At 49.1% G+C, this 17,940-nt stretch overlaps 1 protein-coding gene across 1 annotated transcript in view; it reads right to left on the bottom strand.

Annotated features, from left to right (window-relative positions):
- Positions 1-17,940, bottom strand: part of ATP9A (ATPase phospholipid transporting 9A (putative)) — a 110,518-nt gene that overhangs the window by 70,569 nt on the left and 22,009 nt on the right. The window contains exon 4 of the mRNA XM_040459743.1: positions 12,761-12,869. Within this exon, the coding sequence (XP_040315677.1) occupies positions 12,761-12,869 (109 nt within the window). The remainder of the gene's footprint in view (positions 1-12,760; positions 12,870-17,940) is intronic.

The following is a 17,940-nucleotide window of genomic DNA, read 5'->3' on the forward strand; positions in this document are numbered from 1 at the left end:
AAAAAAAAAAACAGGTGGGGGGCTGGATTTGGCCCCTGGGCTATATAGTTTGCAAACCCATGAGCGGGTGAGAAAGAGAGTCAGACAGATGCTGTTAGTGCTAAATAGTGTGTGAAATGATGCAGGGGAGCCCAGTGTGCACACAGAAGCCCCTTGATCATGCATTCAACATTCCAGCAGCATTTATGGAATGCCTGCCGTATGCCAGGTCATGCGCAGGTGGGGATCCACAGAACTCACGGTCTAGTGGAGGGAAGGAGGCGATGGGCAAATAATAATCGGGTGGGAGGGGCTCAGGGAGGTGCACAAGAGGTGACACGGGAAATGGCCAGATGAAGGACACTGGTGACCAGTAACCCAGGAGCGGAAGGCACGAGACTGGAGAGAGTGTGCGTGTCAGCTGCCCACGCGCACGCGCGTGCAGTGGCAGGCTGCACCTCCTTCAGCGAGACCAGAAGCGCCGCATGGGACGCAGGGACGTCCAAGAGACAAAGGCTGAAGGGCTGGTCGGGGGCCGGGTGGTCCTAAGAACGAGTCCGGAGAGGAGACGGGCCTAGGTTCTGGGGGCGGGGCACATTCTCACACATTAAAATCTTCGAGAGTCTTTGGCCTATTGTAAAAAGCCCATTTAACTTACAAACCATCAGATGAGCCGAGGGAGAAAGGAAATGACAGGAATGGCTCTCAGTCCTCTGCAGGCAAGTGTCATTTTCCCCAGCACCCAGAGCAAAAGTCGAAGGGGAATCACTCGGCTGCTACTCCCTCCGTTCACTCAACAAATGCCCGGCGCTCACGAAGGAGGCGCATTCGCTCACTCGTTGGAGCTCCGCTAGTTTTGAGAAGAACTTAAAAGACACTGACGAGGTCATCTAAGCGTACGACTCGAGACTTCTACAGTTTTTCACAGCATTTTCTACTTTTCGCACCAAGGCTTTCCAGAGCATTCCAAGTTATCGCTATGGAAACAACTTTTTCAAGGAGGTTCCACAGGGTTTCATTTTCCTTAGTTCTTGCGTTTAATTAAATTTCATCATGGTAACAGCACTGGCACTAAAAAAGGAAAGCATACAAACACTAATAACAACTTCTAGACAGAACGTAGCAAGTGGCGATGAGCTGGGCCGTCAGTTGCTCTGAGGGCCTTCTAGACTCTTCCAGCGTGGGCATCTCACTCATCTCACATCAGTGTTTAATGTGCCTCATTTTCTCAAAACACAGGCCTAAATTCAGTTCGTGGGCCTGAGCCCTAGCACGCTGGAGAGAGACCCACAGCCTCAAGCGTTCATTATGTCGAGACATCTGCAGAGGGAATAGAAGATTTCCACCAAAATCCAAAGAGTCAGAGGGGCACCTGGGTGGCTCAGTGGGTTAAGCGTCTGACTTCGGCTCAAGTCATGATCTCACAGACTGTGAGTTCAAGCTCTGCCCGTGTTGGAATCTGTGCTGACGGCTCAGAGCCTGGAGGCTGCTTCAGATTCTGGGTCTCCCACTCTCTCTGCCCCTGCCCCACTCATACTGTGTGTGTGTGTGTGTGTGTGTGTGTGTGTGTGTGTGTGTGTGTGTCTTTCTCTCTCAAAAATAAATACAACATTAGAAGAATTTAAAAACACACACAAAGAGTCAGAGCATTAGAAATGGGGGGAAAGAGAGTCCAAAGGGCAGAATTCTTTTCCTGCCTGAACATTTCTTCTGGTCCCACCAGGGGGCAACAGGAAAAAATAGGCAGAGTCGCCCTTTTCTTGAAGGAAGGAAGATCATAAATTCAACATGGTCCTCTGTGCCAATGAACTTTTCCTTCACCTGAGCTTGCCTCAGCTTTCCCAAACATAAATTTACACATTGTCTCTGGTTTTATTACTAAAATTTAAGCCGGCGGACTGACCCAAACGATCACGGAGCCCGTGTTCCAAAGTTGGAGACCGAGCCACAAATCTTCTTTTACGTGTAACTCAAAGAGGAACGTGCATCTCAAGTCTTATTAAATAATAACTATACACGTATATGTGTGGATGACGGCAGGACAGAGGACAAAATCAGGAGGGTTATGCTGGAAGGGTGGATGGTGATTCTTTCTGGAGACATAGGGAATTTATTCCTTTCTCCAGCGTGTATGCTTTCTAAACTCTTCACAGTGATTTTTTTGTTTGTCTGTTTATAAGCAGGAGGGGCTCTTCCAACAAGAAAAAAAAGAAGAACAAATTAAATTAGCTCAAACTTTTAAGTGACCAGAGCCAGATCTTTCCCTTCTACAACGGAGTCCTGATTTATGATCAGCTAATGTGAACCCTGCCTCTCCCTGTCCATCTGCTCCACCTCAACAAAAACCCCTTTTAATCCGCTGTGCATGCCGAGGAGTCTCTGCCTAAGGCCGGCCGGCGGATCCTTGAGACAAGCTCTTCTGCTCTGTCTGTGTGTCATCCACCGTCTGGGGAAGGGACCCGCGGAAGCCACTTGGAGACCTTCGTGGTGGCTCCCTCATTAGCGTTTCAGCATTGGGGGGTGGGGGGAACCTTGCAGCTTCAACGAAGGGCTATCCTCAGCCTCCCACTCTCTAGAGCTAATCATGCAGTCTTGACCATAAATTTGGACTTCCCTTTCCATACTGCCATTTTTTTTTTTAGCCATCAAAAAGGCACGGTTCAGGCCTGCGTGCAGGACACGTGGTTACGTGTGTCTAGGCAGGTGTGTATTCTGAATGAGGACAGACATAAAACCAAAAGGAGAAAAGGGGGCAGGAGTAACAGGGAAAGGAAAGCAGATACCAGTGTGTATGTTCCAATGGTTACTGGGCTTTCCATCGGCCACGCCCCACAGCTGGCTGCGGAGGGACAAAAGGAGCTCGAGGTGGCCCCTGCTGCCGCTGCCACGGCCGGCGGGGCGGGGGAGGGAAATGAGGGGGGAAATGGGGACAAAGTGAGATCAACTAGCCAGGCACTGGGGGCTGGGATTAGCTCACACGATGAAAAAAACCTTCAAACCGTGGAAAGGGCTCCAAACACATGACTCCTAACCTTACATTAACAACTATTTTGAGTTTTCTACAAATGGAAAGAGAAGGAAGGGAGGGAGGGAGGGAGGGAGGGAGGGAGGGAGGAAGGAAGGAAGGAAGGAAGGAAGGAAGGAAGGAAGGAAGGAAGGAAGGAAGGAAGGACGGACGCAGTTAAGCGTCTCACTTTGGCTCAGGTCACGATCTCATGGTTCATCATGAGTTCGAGCCCCGCATCAGGCTCTGTGCTGACAGCTCAGAGCCTGGAGCCTGCTTCCGATTCTGTGTCTCCCTCTCTCTCCCCCTCCCTGACTCATGTTCTCTGTCTCTCCAAAATGAATAAACATTAAAAAATAAAAATAAAGAAATATGGGAAATACAAATGGCACATCTCCAAGGACTACCACACGTCTCCAAAGACAGCAGGACAGCTCCTCCCGCCCCTTCTCTGCCTGGAAGAAGACACCCTCCCCAACACCCCACCGAGAAGTTAGCAGACACAGGTACTTCCTTTTTTTCTCTCATCTTCCCTGAGGTTCCTAAGGCGGAAGGAGAGCCAGCCCCGGGGGTGTGCGACCCGTGTGTTCACACAGGCACCCCCATCCCAACCCTTGAGTGAATGAAAGACCAGTTATCAAGTCAAAATTCTTAACTTTTCAACAAGGAGTCCTGCATTTTCATTTTGCTCCGGTTCCCACAAACAACATAGCCACTCCTGCAGCGAACTCCAAAACTGAAAACACCGAGTGACCTCTTTGGTGCACAGCGTACAGGAAAACCTGGCCCCGTTCTGAGAACTGAAGGCCCAGAACTTCCCCCTTCCCAGACCGCTCTCCTCTTCTGGTTCTCCTCACACCCAGCCTCCCACCTCCAGCCTCTGGGATTTTTAGATACATTTGCAGAAACTTTACAGAAGTTGAGTAAGAGATTTTTACAAAGGTTAAGTGGGAAACTGTCTGCTGGCCACATCCTAAATCATTAAATGCCTTCTATAAAATAAATTTATCCCCTTCAGCTTTCAACACTTTACCCAAGTCACCTCTGGGCCAGAGTTTATAACAGGGAACAAAATTCCAATTACGAGAGCTGTTTATTTCTGTAGAGATGGACCCCAAGCCTTTCATAAGCCAAGCTATTGAGCCCAAACCGTGCTTTTCATGGGTGACAGCTTCAGAATAAGACCAGTTTGTCTACACTGCAGGGAGAAACCAGATGTTTCCCTGGAGTCCAAACAAGCAAATGACAATTCAGTCAAACTGCAGAACGGCCCGCAAAAAAAAGAAATTGCTTAAAAATAAATTCCGGGGCACGAGCATGTGTGGGCCTATGTTTTGACCCCGAACACCTCCAGCCCTGGCTTTCGTAGCCGCATCTCCACACACCGACCCCAGTTAATGTATTACTCTTGAACTCACACTCTGTGACAGTGATGAGTTGTAAATTTCCTGGGGTTGACATTAAAACGCCTCTGCAGACCCGGCAGAGTTCACAGGTTTGAAGCTGAAATTTTCATAATCCGAGAGAGTCGTCCGCACTCCCCAGAGCCTAAGAAAAGACTGTTATTTGAAAACAGGCAAGGGGTTGAAAAGCATTATTATAAATTCCATGGCCACTTCCTAGGGCCTTCCTCTAAAATATCGGGAACTTAAAAAAAAAAAAAAAAAAAAAAGGCTGAGGCTTAAATGTAACAAGTTTATGCCCAACAGAGGCTTTTAAAATAAATATATAAATGGTCCTCCCTGCTTCTGGTGCCCAATAATGAAGAAACAGAACAAGAACACCCCAGCATCAGGGGGATTATCTTTTGGGAAAGATAACAGCTTAATGTGTATGTGAGATTGTTTTCAGGTTTTTTGTTTTGTTTTATTTTGTTTGGCTTTTTTTTTTTAATTTTTTTTTTTAATGTTTATTTATTTTGGGGACAGAGAGAGACAGAGCATGAACAGGGGAGGGGCAGAGAGAGAGGGAGACCCAGAATCTGAAACGGGCTCCAGGCTCTGAGCTGTCAGCACAGAGCCGGATGCGGGGCTCAAACCCACGAACCGTGAGATCATGACCTGAGCTGAAGTCGGACGCTTAACCGACTGAGCCACCCAGGCGCCCCTTTTTTTAGCTTTTTTTAATTAAACAACAGATGAGTTCATCAACGATTTGCAGTAAAGAGAAGTTGAGCGCTTTGAAAAAGCGAAGAAACCCACGGGTCTGAAATGCCTTGGCATGTCTCAGAGAACGGTACGAGAAAAGTGTCTTGCAAGATCTGTTTTAAATAAGACTTGTGGGGCGCCTGGGTGGCGCAGTCGGCTAAGCGTCCGACTTCAGCCAGGTCACGATCTCGCGGTCCGTGAGTTCGAGCCCCGCGTCGGGCTCTGGGCTGATGGCTCGGAGCCTGGAGCCTGTTTCCGATTCTGTGTCTCCCTCTCTCTCTGCCCCTCCCCCGTTCATGCTCTGTCTCGCTCTGTCCCAAAAATAAATAAATGTTGAAAAAAAAAATTTTTTTTTAAATAAATAAATAAGACTTGTAAAAGCAAATGCTTTGGGTCTTCATGAGGAAAGCTTGGGCAGGGGAATACTCTGCTTCCCAAACTGGATTTGAGATCCTCAGTCAAGGACTTTTGTGGTGCTTTTGCCGTGGTTACCATCAAAAAGACCATTCACTGTAATTCTCTTCTCCCAAAAAAGTATAAAACAGGGGTGTCTGTTGATCCTGGGTGCAGGGACTACTTAGCGCCAGGCCGTGCGGACGTGATCTCTTCTTCTGGCCCCTGCCACAGCTGTGTCCCGCCAGATCTCGGTCAGGCCAAGAAGCCTCAGAACTTGATCCCCCTCTTGGCATTTACCGGAGCAGGAGGCATTAGGGCAGTGCCGTATGTCTCGTGCCTGGGACTGTTCAATCCAGATGTCAGCAGGGATAGGAGGAGTAACCCAGAGCCCTGGGGGAAACGGGGTCCCAATGGTCAATGCAAGGTTCTGCTCAGTGACTGCACATTACAGCAAACTGGAGAAGGGCCAGACTTCTACGTGAGACATCTCGCTATAAAGCTGCTTACAATGGAGGTCTCCCAGAAACCCTCCACACGATTTTCCACTCACCCAGGAAATATTTCCCCTCTAAATGCACAAAATCAGGGTGCCTGGGTGGATCAATCGGTTAAGCGTCCGACCTCGGCTCAGGTCATGATCTCATGGTTCATGAGTTCGAGCCCCATGTCGGGCTCTGTGCCAGCAGCTCAGGCCTGGAGCCTGCTTGGATTCTGTGTGTGTGTGTGTGTGTGTGTGTGTGTGTGTGTGTGTGTGTGTGTATCTCTCTCTCTGTGCCCCTCCCCTGCTCACACTCTGTCTCCCCCTCTCAAAAATAAATAAACATTATAAACGCACAAAAGCATGTTGGTGTATTGTGTTGGGGTTTGCATGGATTAATAAATATCTGAAACTTGAGGAAAATACAATTAAAATTTTTTAAAAGTATAAAACATAGCTTAGTGTTCTCCCATGCCTGAACAGAGTTTATACTATGAAAAACACAAACAGTACTTGGGTTTGGGAGCACGAAGTTTCCATTTAGTTAACTACCCACGAGCGAAACAAGTCTCCATTAATGAATGCATCTTCCCTATATCGTCGTACCTTCTCCTGATAAACTTCAATGGAATACAAATGCCAAAAAGAAAGACACGTATATCCTTTGACCTCAAAATTCAGTTACATGAACCACAATACTAACTAACAGTCCAAAGCGGATTCTGAAATAAATTGGAAAAAAAAAGATGTCACTCTTAAGCGGAAGTGAGACCCAGAGGTTATTCTATCACTAGGAAAGGGTGAAGAGACCCTTTCCAGAACTATCTGGAAAGAAATGGGGGAGATGAAAGGTAGCAGCTGGGTTTCAACACCATACATATACCCCAGAACTGAAGAAAGGCGGATTCTCTCCATTTCACATAGACTTCCAGCTTATGGCTTCTGGCTCGAGGCATGCCCAGATGTCCCCAGCAGGAAAGAAGCATCCAGCAACTGTATTCATTGTGCCTCTGTTTGCACTTTCTTTCAAAGCTAATTATCCGTGTGCCTCATTTAGCTCCTGATCACAAGTTAGTCTGGGCAAACATTCCTGGTTGAAGATCTCATGAAAATGCAAAGAAATCCACTGCCCTCAGCACCCGGGATCTTCGAGGCAAAGCACTCCACCCCCCAGATTTCAACTTTTGGTTTGAGCAAGACCCAAGGAAGAAGAAATAATCCCTTTACTTATTATTCCCTCCCCACCCAACCCACATCCTTCCAGTAACAAAAAGAAGTTTTGCCGAGTCGGCTACCACTTCAAGCCCCCTTCTTCTTTGGCTTTGGGATGACAGTGCCACCGAATGCTGTTAGAGGAGACCCCTCAACTCACAAGAACCTCCCTCCAGTCTCTGATCACGCTGCAAATGCACATTTCAAGGAGGAGAAGAAATGCTTAACTATCCCAAAGTGTGAGCCGTACTGGGTTTCCACCAACTTTGTCTAACGAGTGTGTCCACCTTGGAATGAGGGTGCTGGGGTAACAAGTCCCTTTGGACTCACAAACGTGTTTTGAGATTCTTTAAATCTGAGAGCACTTCTGTAGCGTACGTATAAAGGCTGAGTGTCGTAGCCACGGTTGAGATACCCTGGGTGAAGGTGCTGCCCACAGCTCCTGGCACACAGTAGGTGCCTAGACCCACAGGCCACAGACGTGCATTCAGACAAGCCGGGCTTCAAGTCACAGTCCCGCCCTGAACTAGCTGCTGCTCCCATCTGTAAAAGCCACCTGGCTGTCTAAGAAATTACACCCTAGACCTGCTTCAACACGTAGCTGGCTTTCGGTGGGTCATCGCTCATTTTTTTCTACTGCTTTCCAACGTCAACAGTATTTTTTTCTTTTTTTGTAAAGAGTTGCAATTTTAAAGTTTATTTTTGAGAGGGTGAGACTGGGGGAGGGGGAGAGAGCGAGGGAGAGAGAGAGAATCCCAAGCAGGCTCCGCATCGGCAGCACAGAGCCTGACGCGGGGGCTCGAACCCACCAATCCTGAGATCGTGACCTGAGCCGAAACCAAGAGTCAGACGCTCAACCAAATGACCTGCCCAGGTGCCCCTGGACAGTATTTTTCAAACACTTCCAACACCAGCTTCTCCCTGTAGCGTGCCTTATCCGTGGATTCCCAGACCATAGGATGGGCTTTCCCACAGTTTCCAGGCCCTCACTGGCCTACATGATCTTCTCTGTTTTCCCAGGAGGGAAACTCAGGAAATACAGCCTAAATGGGAAGAACAAGATGGACAAGATGGAGCCAGAACCTGGGGTACGTATCCCACCCACATCTCACCTGTGGCCTTTGGAAGGAAGACTCTTCACCACGGCCTCTCTGTGCCTGTGTGACCTGGGAACTAGCACGGGGCCGCGTGCTCAGAAGGGTCCTGTTCTTGGTTTCGTGCTCACCTGCTGCCATCTTGAAATTCTTAATTTCCTGTGTAAGTTTATTTTACTTATTTTGAGAAAGACAGAGAGACAGAGAGAGTGTTCCAAGCAGGCTCCACACTGTCAGCACGGAGGCCGACTCAGGGCTCGAACCTAAGAACCGTGAGATTAGGACCTGAGACGAAATCAAAAGTTGGACACTCAACCAACCGAGCTACCCAGGCGCCCCCTCAAATTCTTAAATTTTTGAACAAGGGCCCCATGTGTTCATTTTGCACGATGCACCACAAATCACGCAGCCAGTCCTGCTCTCTCCCACCCTGTAAGACTTACGATGAAGGTCACCTCTTCTGAGAACACCTATCACCTCCTCTCTGATGGGCCCCCATAACCTCCCGTGGCCCCTGGCTCATACTTCCATTTATTTATTCACACCACCAACATTTAACGGACCTCTGCCACAATACCATCAACACTGCCTTTCTTGAACACACACCAAATCCCGGGCACGGTGTTAGATTCTTCTCGTACGGGAGTTGTATGTAGAGCAACTCTGATAAGGTAGGGCACTGTTATTACCCCCGACGTACTGACAGGTTAAGGATGTGCCCACGGAGCAGAGTGTAGGGGGAAGCAGGACTCCTGAATCAAGGCAGAGCACAGGCTCAGAAACACTACTTTCTTCAACTGTCATACATTGTGCTCAGAACCAGGAACGCTGTGGTGGAGAAAGGGGACGTTCCTTGACGGCCACCCCACTCCCACACCTAAAGTGTAATTATTAGTTGCATTTTTTTAAGTTTATTTATTTATTTTGAGAGAGATAGAGAGAGAGGGAGGGAGGGAGAGAGGGAGGGAGAGAGAGAGAGAATCCCAAGCAGGCTCCACACTGTCAGCACAGAGCCTGACGCGGGCCTCGAACTCACAGACCGCGAGATCGTGACCTGAGCCGAAGTCGGCCGCTTAACCGACTGAGCCACCCAGGCGCCCCAGGCCAGTCCTTTAAAAAAAAAAATTTTTTTTTTAATGTCTATTTATATATGAGAGAGAGAAAGGCGGAGTGTGAGGAGAGGGTCGGGGAGAGAGGGAGACACAGAATCCAAAGCAGGCTCCAGGCTCTGAGCAGTCAGCACAGAGCCTGATGCGGAGCTCAAACTCGGGAACTGGGAACAGTGAGATCATGACCCGAGTGGAAGTTGGACGCTTAACCGACCAAACCACCCAGGTGCCCCTGGCCGGGCCTTTTCAAAAATGTCAATGTTGTATCAAAGAAAACCCGGGATATGTGCCAGACTAGAGGAGATAAGGAGCAAGGACAAGTAAATGTCACTGGCAACTCTGTACTGGTTTCTGTACCAGAAGAAAAAAAAAATGCTGTTAAAAACAGGGCATTTTTGATGCTGGGGGGTGGCGGGGGGGGGGAACCAGAACATTTTAGGAACAAATGGCAAATTTTGAGTAAGGGCTGTAGATTAATAGTAATGCGCCACTGTTAAATTTCCCGATTTTGACAACTGTACTGTGTTACGTAAGAGAAATGCCCCGCTAGGAATTAAACACGGAAGTACTTAGGAATAAAGGGAATGATGTCTGCGACTTAACTCTAATGACTTAAGAGCAAGAGTATTAAAAAGCAAATATGGCAAAATGTTAACAACTGATATACGCGCGGTGAGGAGGGTATTGGAGTCAACCACAGGATTTTGTAACTTTGTTTCTCGTTAGACATTGTTCCCAAAAAATGTTTTCAACTCAATCGGCACAAGTACTGCTATCATTAATCAGGAAGTGATATCAGAATGTAGGTAAATGACACGGCCCGTATAATCCAGGGATCAAGGACTTGATATTTTCGCTTCTAGCCGTGTCTCAAGTCTAAAAACGGTGTTGAAAAATACATTTTTAAAGATATCATGGGATACAAAAGAAAAGAGCTCTGCATGGACACACACACACACACACACACACACACACACTTGTTTCATTTTGCTTTTGAATTTACTAAACGAAGATCTTGGTGAAAAGCCTCACTCAAGAAAATAGTAAGTAACTAGACAGGAAGGTGAAGAAAGCTTTCTTTCTCTTCCTCTCTCTGAAATCTTCCAGTTGGGCCTTCACATTCTGCTCCCCGCCTCCCCACTAAAGCGTGTCGAGTAACTATACTCACCTCCATCACTTTCTGAGCTGACAGTTTCTTCAGTGCTTTGGGGGGAGGGGGGGGGCTTTCAGAACAAATGGCCAAGCAGGGGCTGGGTCAGTGTTCAGAACTCTGCTCGGTTTCCCCCATGGCTGCATTGGCATGACAACAGAAACCACGGGCCACAAAAGGAGACCGACCGACAAAGGAAGACAAGTGTTTAATGCTGGAGCCATCTGCCAATTCTCCTAAGGATCTTTTCAAGAAGTGAGTGAAGCTAAAGGAGGAGGCGAGAAGGGAATCTGCAGGGGAGGGCAGAAAAATCATTCACGGGAGACGCGATTGCAATATGAAAAGGACCAAAGAAGGTTTGGAGCTGGGACAGATGAATGAACGGAATCCACCTAAATAGACCCACAGCACCCTCTCCAATGGGGCTTTTGTCGGTTGCCTAGCATTTTAAATGTTATAGTCAGAATATGTTATTAAGGGAGGATTTAATATACACGGGCCACAAAAAACACCCTGCGGAGGGGTCTTCTGATTACCCACGTGGAAAGCCCAAGCCACCTGCCTTTGCAAAGACGACACTGGGTTTTCTTTCTTTAGGCAGCAAGATGTCCTAAATACAGTAGTTTAGCCATAATAAAGCATTTTCATGCCAACGCTGCACCCCCCACTTCTCCCAGAGACATTCTGCCAAATGTTAAGACCACCAACTCTGAAAATTATTTAAATGCACCAAAACAAAATACCTTCATGCCCTCGGGGGATTAAAAAAAAAAATGTGAGCCCAAAACATATTCCTCCGTCAATATTAACAGAAAGAAAATAAAACCCTGAAACCGTGTGTGAGCGCCTTGGGGAGACTGAGGCATCAAAAGCAGTTCACCCTCCCTGAGACACCTATCTACCTCCTGGTTTTCAGAATTCTTGACGTCCTGAAGGTTAAACATGGCTTTCATCCACCTCTGCTGCTCCTAAAACATTATCAGTCCCTGAACGGCCTGTCATCTTCAGGGACTTTAGGTAACAGCCTCTTATTTCTGAACACAGCCTTACAGGTTATCTCCTGTAGAATTTGTAGTTGAAACACAAGTTAACGCTGGCTGGATCGGTAGGTGGGTTCTCAATGGGGATATTCAGGAGTTTGTTTGTTTTTAATTCCACCAATTTAAAATGCATGTGCCTCCGGGCGCCTGGGTGGCTCAGTCGGTTAAGCATCTGACTTCAGCTGAGGTCATGATCTGGTGATCCACTGGCCCTGTGCTGACAGCCTGGAGCCTGTCAGATTCTGTGTCTCCCTCTCTCTCTGCCCCTCCCCTGCTCACGCTCTGTCTCTCTCTCAAAAATAAATAAACATTAATTTTTTTTTTTTTTTTTTTTTTTAATGCATGTGCTTTGCAAGGGATTCAGTGCTTAAGGGCTATCTGGTTGCTTCTTTGGTCAGACTCTCCACCTTAAGTTGTAGGATTTTTTTTTTAATTTTTTTAATGTTTATTCATTTTTGTGAGAGACAAACAGAGACCGAGTCAGGGAAGAGCAGAGAGAGAGGGAGATGCAGAATCCAAAGCAGGCTCCGGGCTGTGAGGCTGTCAGCACAGAGCCCAACGTGGGGCTTGAACCCACCAACCATGAGCTCATGACCTGGGCTGAGGTCGGGGGCTCAACCGACTGAGCCACCCAGGTGCCCCAAGCTGGAGGATTTATAAGATGCCCCTCAACAGAATCCTCAGAGATTCAGCTATAAACCTGGCGCCCACTTAAAAAAACTAATGTTGCAAAGTTGTGGCATTAGTTTCGTAATGTTGAAAGAGTATCTTTCAAAGCCTCACTCCCCAGAAATACGTAGGAGAGACTCCTAGCCTCCGCAACCTGCAACCTCAGCACGGACAAGAGGGGCCCCTCCCTCCCTCCCTCCTCAGCCAGCCGGGGGACAGAGTCAGCCAGAGGAGGCTGCCCAATGAATGGGGTTTAAATCCAGCCTGAGGCACAAGTCAGCCACAGGCCAGGCTGCAAGAGTGACCCGTGGCAGCCTACAGGGGGCAGCCTGAGTCCCTCCAGGCCCCGGGCACACGTTGGCCTCCCGGGTGCCAGCAGCCGAGTGACTGTCCCGCCACGCGGTGTCCACACACCCGCCGGCCCCTGGCCTTGACCTCTGCTCCCTGACTGTCCGCGGCCCTGGGGGAGCCGGGAGGCTGACCTCTGGCTGTGAGCCGGCTGAAGATCTGGCAGTTGACTTCTCTGTCGCGTACATAACATCGGATCTCCTCCACCGCCTCTCGGATGACAGTGACGGCCAGCACGAAGCCCTGCAGAGACAGGGGAGAGAGGGTGAGCCCCGCGGAAAGCGACTTCCCTCTCCTGGTGCTGGGGACAGACAAGGCCAGAGGCCACATGGGACAGCAGCAGGGCGGGTCCTGCCAACCGCCCCAAATGCACCTGCCCCGGCAAGCCCACTTCTCTGACTCCTTGCTCCACACATACCCTGGGGAAACACTGGCTGACGCACACAGACAGGGGCATCCCTACCCACCACCACAGCAGGGTTTCTAAGAGTCAAGAAGGTGGTCGGTCCACAGGCAGTGGCCGAGCGATGGTACCTGGTGACATCTGTACCTCATCCAGCCGACGTTACTGGAGGGGTGTCACGGCCCCACAACAACCCTGCTCTTACCACTGCGGACATGAGGGCTCTGAGGCACAGAAAGGTTGAGTAATCTTGCCAAGGACACAAAGCTCCTAAGTGACAGGCAGGACACTGGCTCCGGAGTCCTTGCCCTTAACAGCCACATCGTTCAGCGTCCAGAGAAACGTGGAAAGGAGATCAGCCAACAACACAGAGCACACCCGGCCCAGTTAAGAAGAGTGAGAGCCATCACTTTTGCACCGACCTCCCAAGTAGGGACATCAACTCTTCGCCACATACAATGTAACCCCGTGCATACAAGCACCAACCGCAATGACCACAGTCTGCAAAGAGTTTCCAATTTCCTTAACCAGTGGCTAGATTCCTACGCAAGGAAAAGACGGGAGGGAGAGGGAAGGGCCAAAGGGGACTCCAGTCTTCTCTGTAACGCTTTCAATCCTTCTAAAGAAAACACATTGAGGGACGAGCACTGGGTGTTGTATGGAAACCAATTTGATAATAAATTTCATATATTGAAAAAAAAAAAAGAAAACACATCGAAGTATTGATTGCATAAATAGCAGCTAATAAAAAGAACACTGAAACTGCCCGACCTTTCCCGGGTCAGGTACCTCAACTCATACAAAATTTGGCGGGGGCTGGGGTGTGAGTCAGCCGTAACAGGAAACCTATTTCCATCCAGATTCCTCCTCTTGTGTCAATAAAGGCAAGAGCATTCGTTCGTTTTTCTTACAAAATACCCTTGTCATCTCTCCTTTTCAAGCCTTTTTTTTTTTTTTTTTTTTAATACAGAAAGCACCATCGCCCTGAAGGTTAGCAGCCGTGATTCTTTGGGGATTTCATTTTTATATTGTTTATCCTGTGAAATAGATGAACTTCCATTCAAAGGACTTTAAATCTCTTATGTAAATCTAGCCAGAGATGCGCTGCTTTGTGGGACTTCTCCAAGGGCTCGTTTGTCTTTCCAATCTAAGGATTGCTCCTGTTTCCGATCCAGATGCAGCCAGAGCAAGACTGGGACATTCCAGAATGAGAGCTCCAGAGCCGGAGGTGAGAGGAAGCCTGTGGTGGCAGGGCACAGACCCAGTCTGCAGAACGGGCGCCCCTCCCACGCCGCCGGGTCGTTGTTCCGGGCCAGAACCCAGGTGTTTGCTGTTTGTTTTTGCAAATGTTCCCGTTCCTAGCCCTTGCTGCTGCGTGGGCCTAGCGAAATCCCCCTGATGTTAATGGCAAGTGTGCACTCATACAAAGACAGGAGCCGTGACCTCCCTGCTGCAAATAAACACCGCCTCCTAAGTTATCCCATCTACTCCCCCTGCCCCGCCCCCCCCCAACACACAGTTCCCATTAAACCCAAAGGACCTGCCATCCCTTAGGCTAGAAAATGCTTTTGCTCAGAGATGCAAATGTCGTCCAGAAATAAATTCCAACCATCCAACTTCAGAGGTCCTTAAGATCCACGGATATTTAGAAAGAGGCTTTAACAGGGAAGGCTGGGATTGTCTGAGCTCGGAAAGGGACTCAGAGGCAGTGACAGTGCCCAGACAGGCCATTCTGAAAGTGTTAAGCCTCCTTTTGTAAAGTCGCACATCAAAAACAGATTTCCTGAAGCAAAACCAATCTATGAGCTAGAAATCAGAAAAGCAGTGCCCTCTGGTTCAGGAGGGATTGACTGGAAAGGGGCACTCGGGTGTCAGCACTAGTGCTGACTAGGGTGGTGGAAATGCTTTGTATTTTGACCGAGGTGGTGTTTCCAGGTGTTGACAAATGTCAACATATTATCTGTGTATTTCATGGTACACAGATTATATCTCAGTAACGAAAAAATCTAGCTCTTCATACAAACAATTTTAGGGATCATTTCAGCTACCTATTGAGGAATTTCTCCCTCTAACATATCAGTACCAAGAAAAAGGTTATCAAAAGCTAAACCTTGGGGAGCCTGGGTGGCTCAGTCGGTTGAGCGTCCGACTTCGCTCAGGTCACGATCTCACGATCCATGAGTTCGAGCCCCGCATCAGGCTCTGTGCTGACAGCTCAGAGCCTGGAGCCTGCTTCAGATTCTGTGTCTCCCTCTCTCTCTGGCCCTCCCCCCGTTCATGCTCTGTCTCTGTCTCAAAAATAAATAAATGTTAAAAAAAAAAAATTAAAAAAAAAAAAAAAAAGCTAAACCTTAATCCAGACAAGGAACAATGACACCAGTGCCAGAAATTTAAAATTCAAATGAGAGTATTTCCTGAGAATTCCCTGTCCATTGGGAGCAAAAGGAGGCAATTTATTTGCAGGGCTTCCTTTTAATCCTCCCAATGAGCCAAGCAAGTAGACACGATCACGCCTGTTTTGCAGATGAGAAAACTGAGGTTCAAATTACACAACTTCCCAACGTGTAGCCAGGGACCACACCGCAGCCCTCACTCAGCCCTTATCCATAGCTGGCTCTGAAACGAGAGGCCTTTCAGGGTGGTCGGAGACACTTCAAAATGCGTTCTGGTCAAGAACCGGAAAGCGATTCTGCGCACAAAAATCTAGGGGACATCAGCTCTTGTCCCCTAGAAACATGCCATCCACTTCGTCTCTCTTTGACCCCCAAACCTTCTTCTCTGTAGCCCCTGGGAAGAGGCAGGACGGTAAGACCAACATCCTAAACCTTCACAGTGAAAATGGGGCTGTAAGAGAGACCCAGATGCGGAGTCGAAAATGTCAGGACCGCCAGCGGCAGCTGTGACCCTGCCTGCTTCCCACCTGCGGCCACCGTTCCAGGGAAAGCGGGCGGGGGGGGGGGGTGTCCAGGAGGAGGCGGAGGCCACTCTGACTGCATGCACGGCAGGTCAGGCTTCTGGGAACTCCTGGCATCATTTCAGCAAGGCGATGTGGGCAGGAGCTGGGGAATGGGGGTGGGGAGGGGCACCCCAGTGCTGGCTACTTGCTCCCGCCCACCTGGACTGGACCAGAGGGAAATTTTCACTGGGGCGATTTCTGTGTTTCTTGAATCATGTGAACATCTTACCTTTCAAATAACCACACTTTTAAAAGGCATCCCGGAAAAGGCAAGGTGATAAGTTACATTTTGTATACATTAGAGACTAACTTTTTTTACACAAGTAACTTAGGGTTTGACTCTAGATAGGTATGTAGTTAGCAGCTGTGGAACTGAAAACCTCCAATGACGTTGGGGTATTTCACATAAAACTCCAAACCTTCTAACTCTTGGGCCTGGCAACTCCAGGACCACGTTCGCACCTGCTGGAACGGAGCGGACCCTTCCGTTCTGCATGGGACGTGAGCTCCCCGGTTCTCCCGAGGCCTGCTTGTGTCAGCCGGGCCTCTGAGTCTGCAGTGTTCGTGGGTGAGAACGCAACGCGCTGACAGGAATGTTTGTTACGCGAGGCAAGGATGTGTGACAAAAGCCTTCTCCCGCTCCCAGAGTCCTAACTCACCCACAAATGACTCAGGTCGGGGGAGAACTGTTTGCACATCCCCAAAGCACCTTTGCTATTCGTGTGGAAAAACCCAACCCCCTCTCCCTTCTCTGGGCTGGAGCTGCCGGCCTAACCTGTCTGATGACACGGCACTCGCGGTTTATGGCCACCTGGCCACTCACGGGTCTCTTAGCAACTGGCTCCCTACACCGTCCGTGTCAGTGCACCAAATCCTTATCCTCTCCCACCTGCCACCATAAATAAATACATAAATAAAGCCCCACTTCATGTGAAATACACAGCTTCTACCTGGATAGAAAGAGATGTCACTTCCACCCTCTCCACACCCCGGTCACACTGGGCTTCCTTCTGTTCTTCAAATGCTCTGGGCAAATGCCTACCGCAGGGCCTTTGCACTGCTGCTCTCTGTACCTGGGATACTCCCGCCTTCCTATTCAGCCCATCCCCTCCTCGAGATGTTTTCCATGGCCACACTGGCCAAGGCTGCCCCTCTACATCCCCCACCCCCACCTCATCCATTCAACAAATATTAAATGGGCCTGGGATAGCCTATCTGGCCCGTGGCCTTATTCTTAGAACCTCTGCAGGACTTTTCACAGTTTGAAATGTTTACCATCTGTCTCCTCTGAAAACCAACTGGACAGGGGCAGGAATTTTTACGTTTCATTCACCGCTATGTCCCCAGCACATAGCAGAGGCCCCCTCCCCCCCACCCGGCACACAGTCGCGACTCGATAACCATTTGCCCAAAGGCGGCAAGGGAGGGAATGGAGGGGCCTTCTGGTCAGTTCTGTCTCACTTCAGACACAAAGCGCAAAACCTGGTACTTTTCAAACCCTCCTGCTGGCAGACTCTACAGGGACAGAAAACAGGATCTCAGAAAACAATTCAAATAGCACAACCCACAAAGATGGAAGCCTTGTCCTTCTGGCCTGACACTGCATCCCCAGAGTCTAGAAACAGGCGAGACAGGCCGCAAGCATGAAATGCACAGTTGCTGAAAAAACTGACTGACTGGCTGAAGGACAGAACGAATGAAGGGCCCGGCCTTCACCACTTCACCAGTCCGGCCCCAGCGGTATACAAAATGCAGCCCCACCATTAAAATCCTGGGGGGGCTTGGGGCCCCTGGGGGGCTCCGTCGGTGGAGCGTCCGACTTCGGCTCAGGTCATGATCTCGCGGTCTGGGAGTCTGAGCCCCGCGTGGGGCTCTGGGCTGACAGCTCGGGGTCTGGAACCTGTTTCGGATTCTGTGCCTCCCTCTCTCTCTGCCCCTCCCGCCCTATGCTGTGT

The sequence above is a fragment of the Herpailurus yagouaroundi genome, unplaced genomic scaffold (assembly GCF_014898765.1).
Source record: "Herpailurus yagouaroundi ecotype Mexico unplaced genomic scaffold, PumYag 246, whole genome shotgun sequence".
Taxonomy (NCBI): Eukaryota; Metazoa; Chordata; class Mammalia; order Carnivora; family Felidae; genus Herpailurus; species Herpailurus yagouaroundi.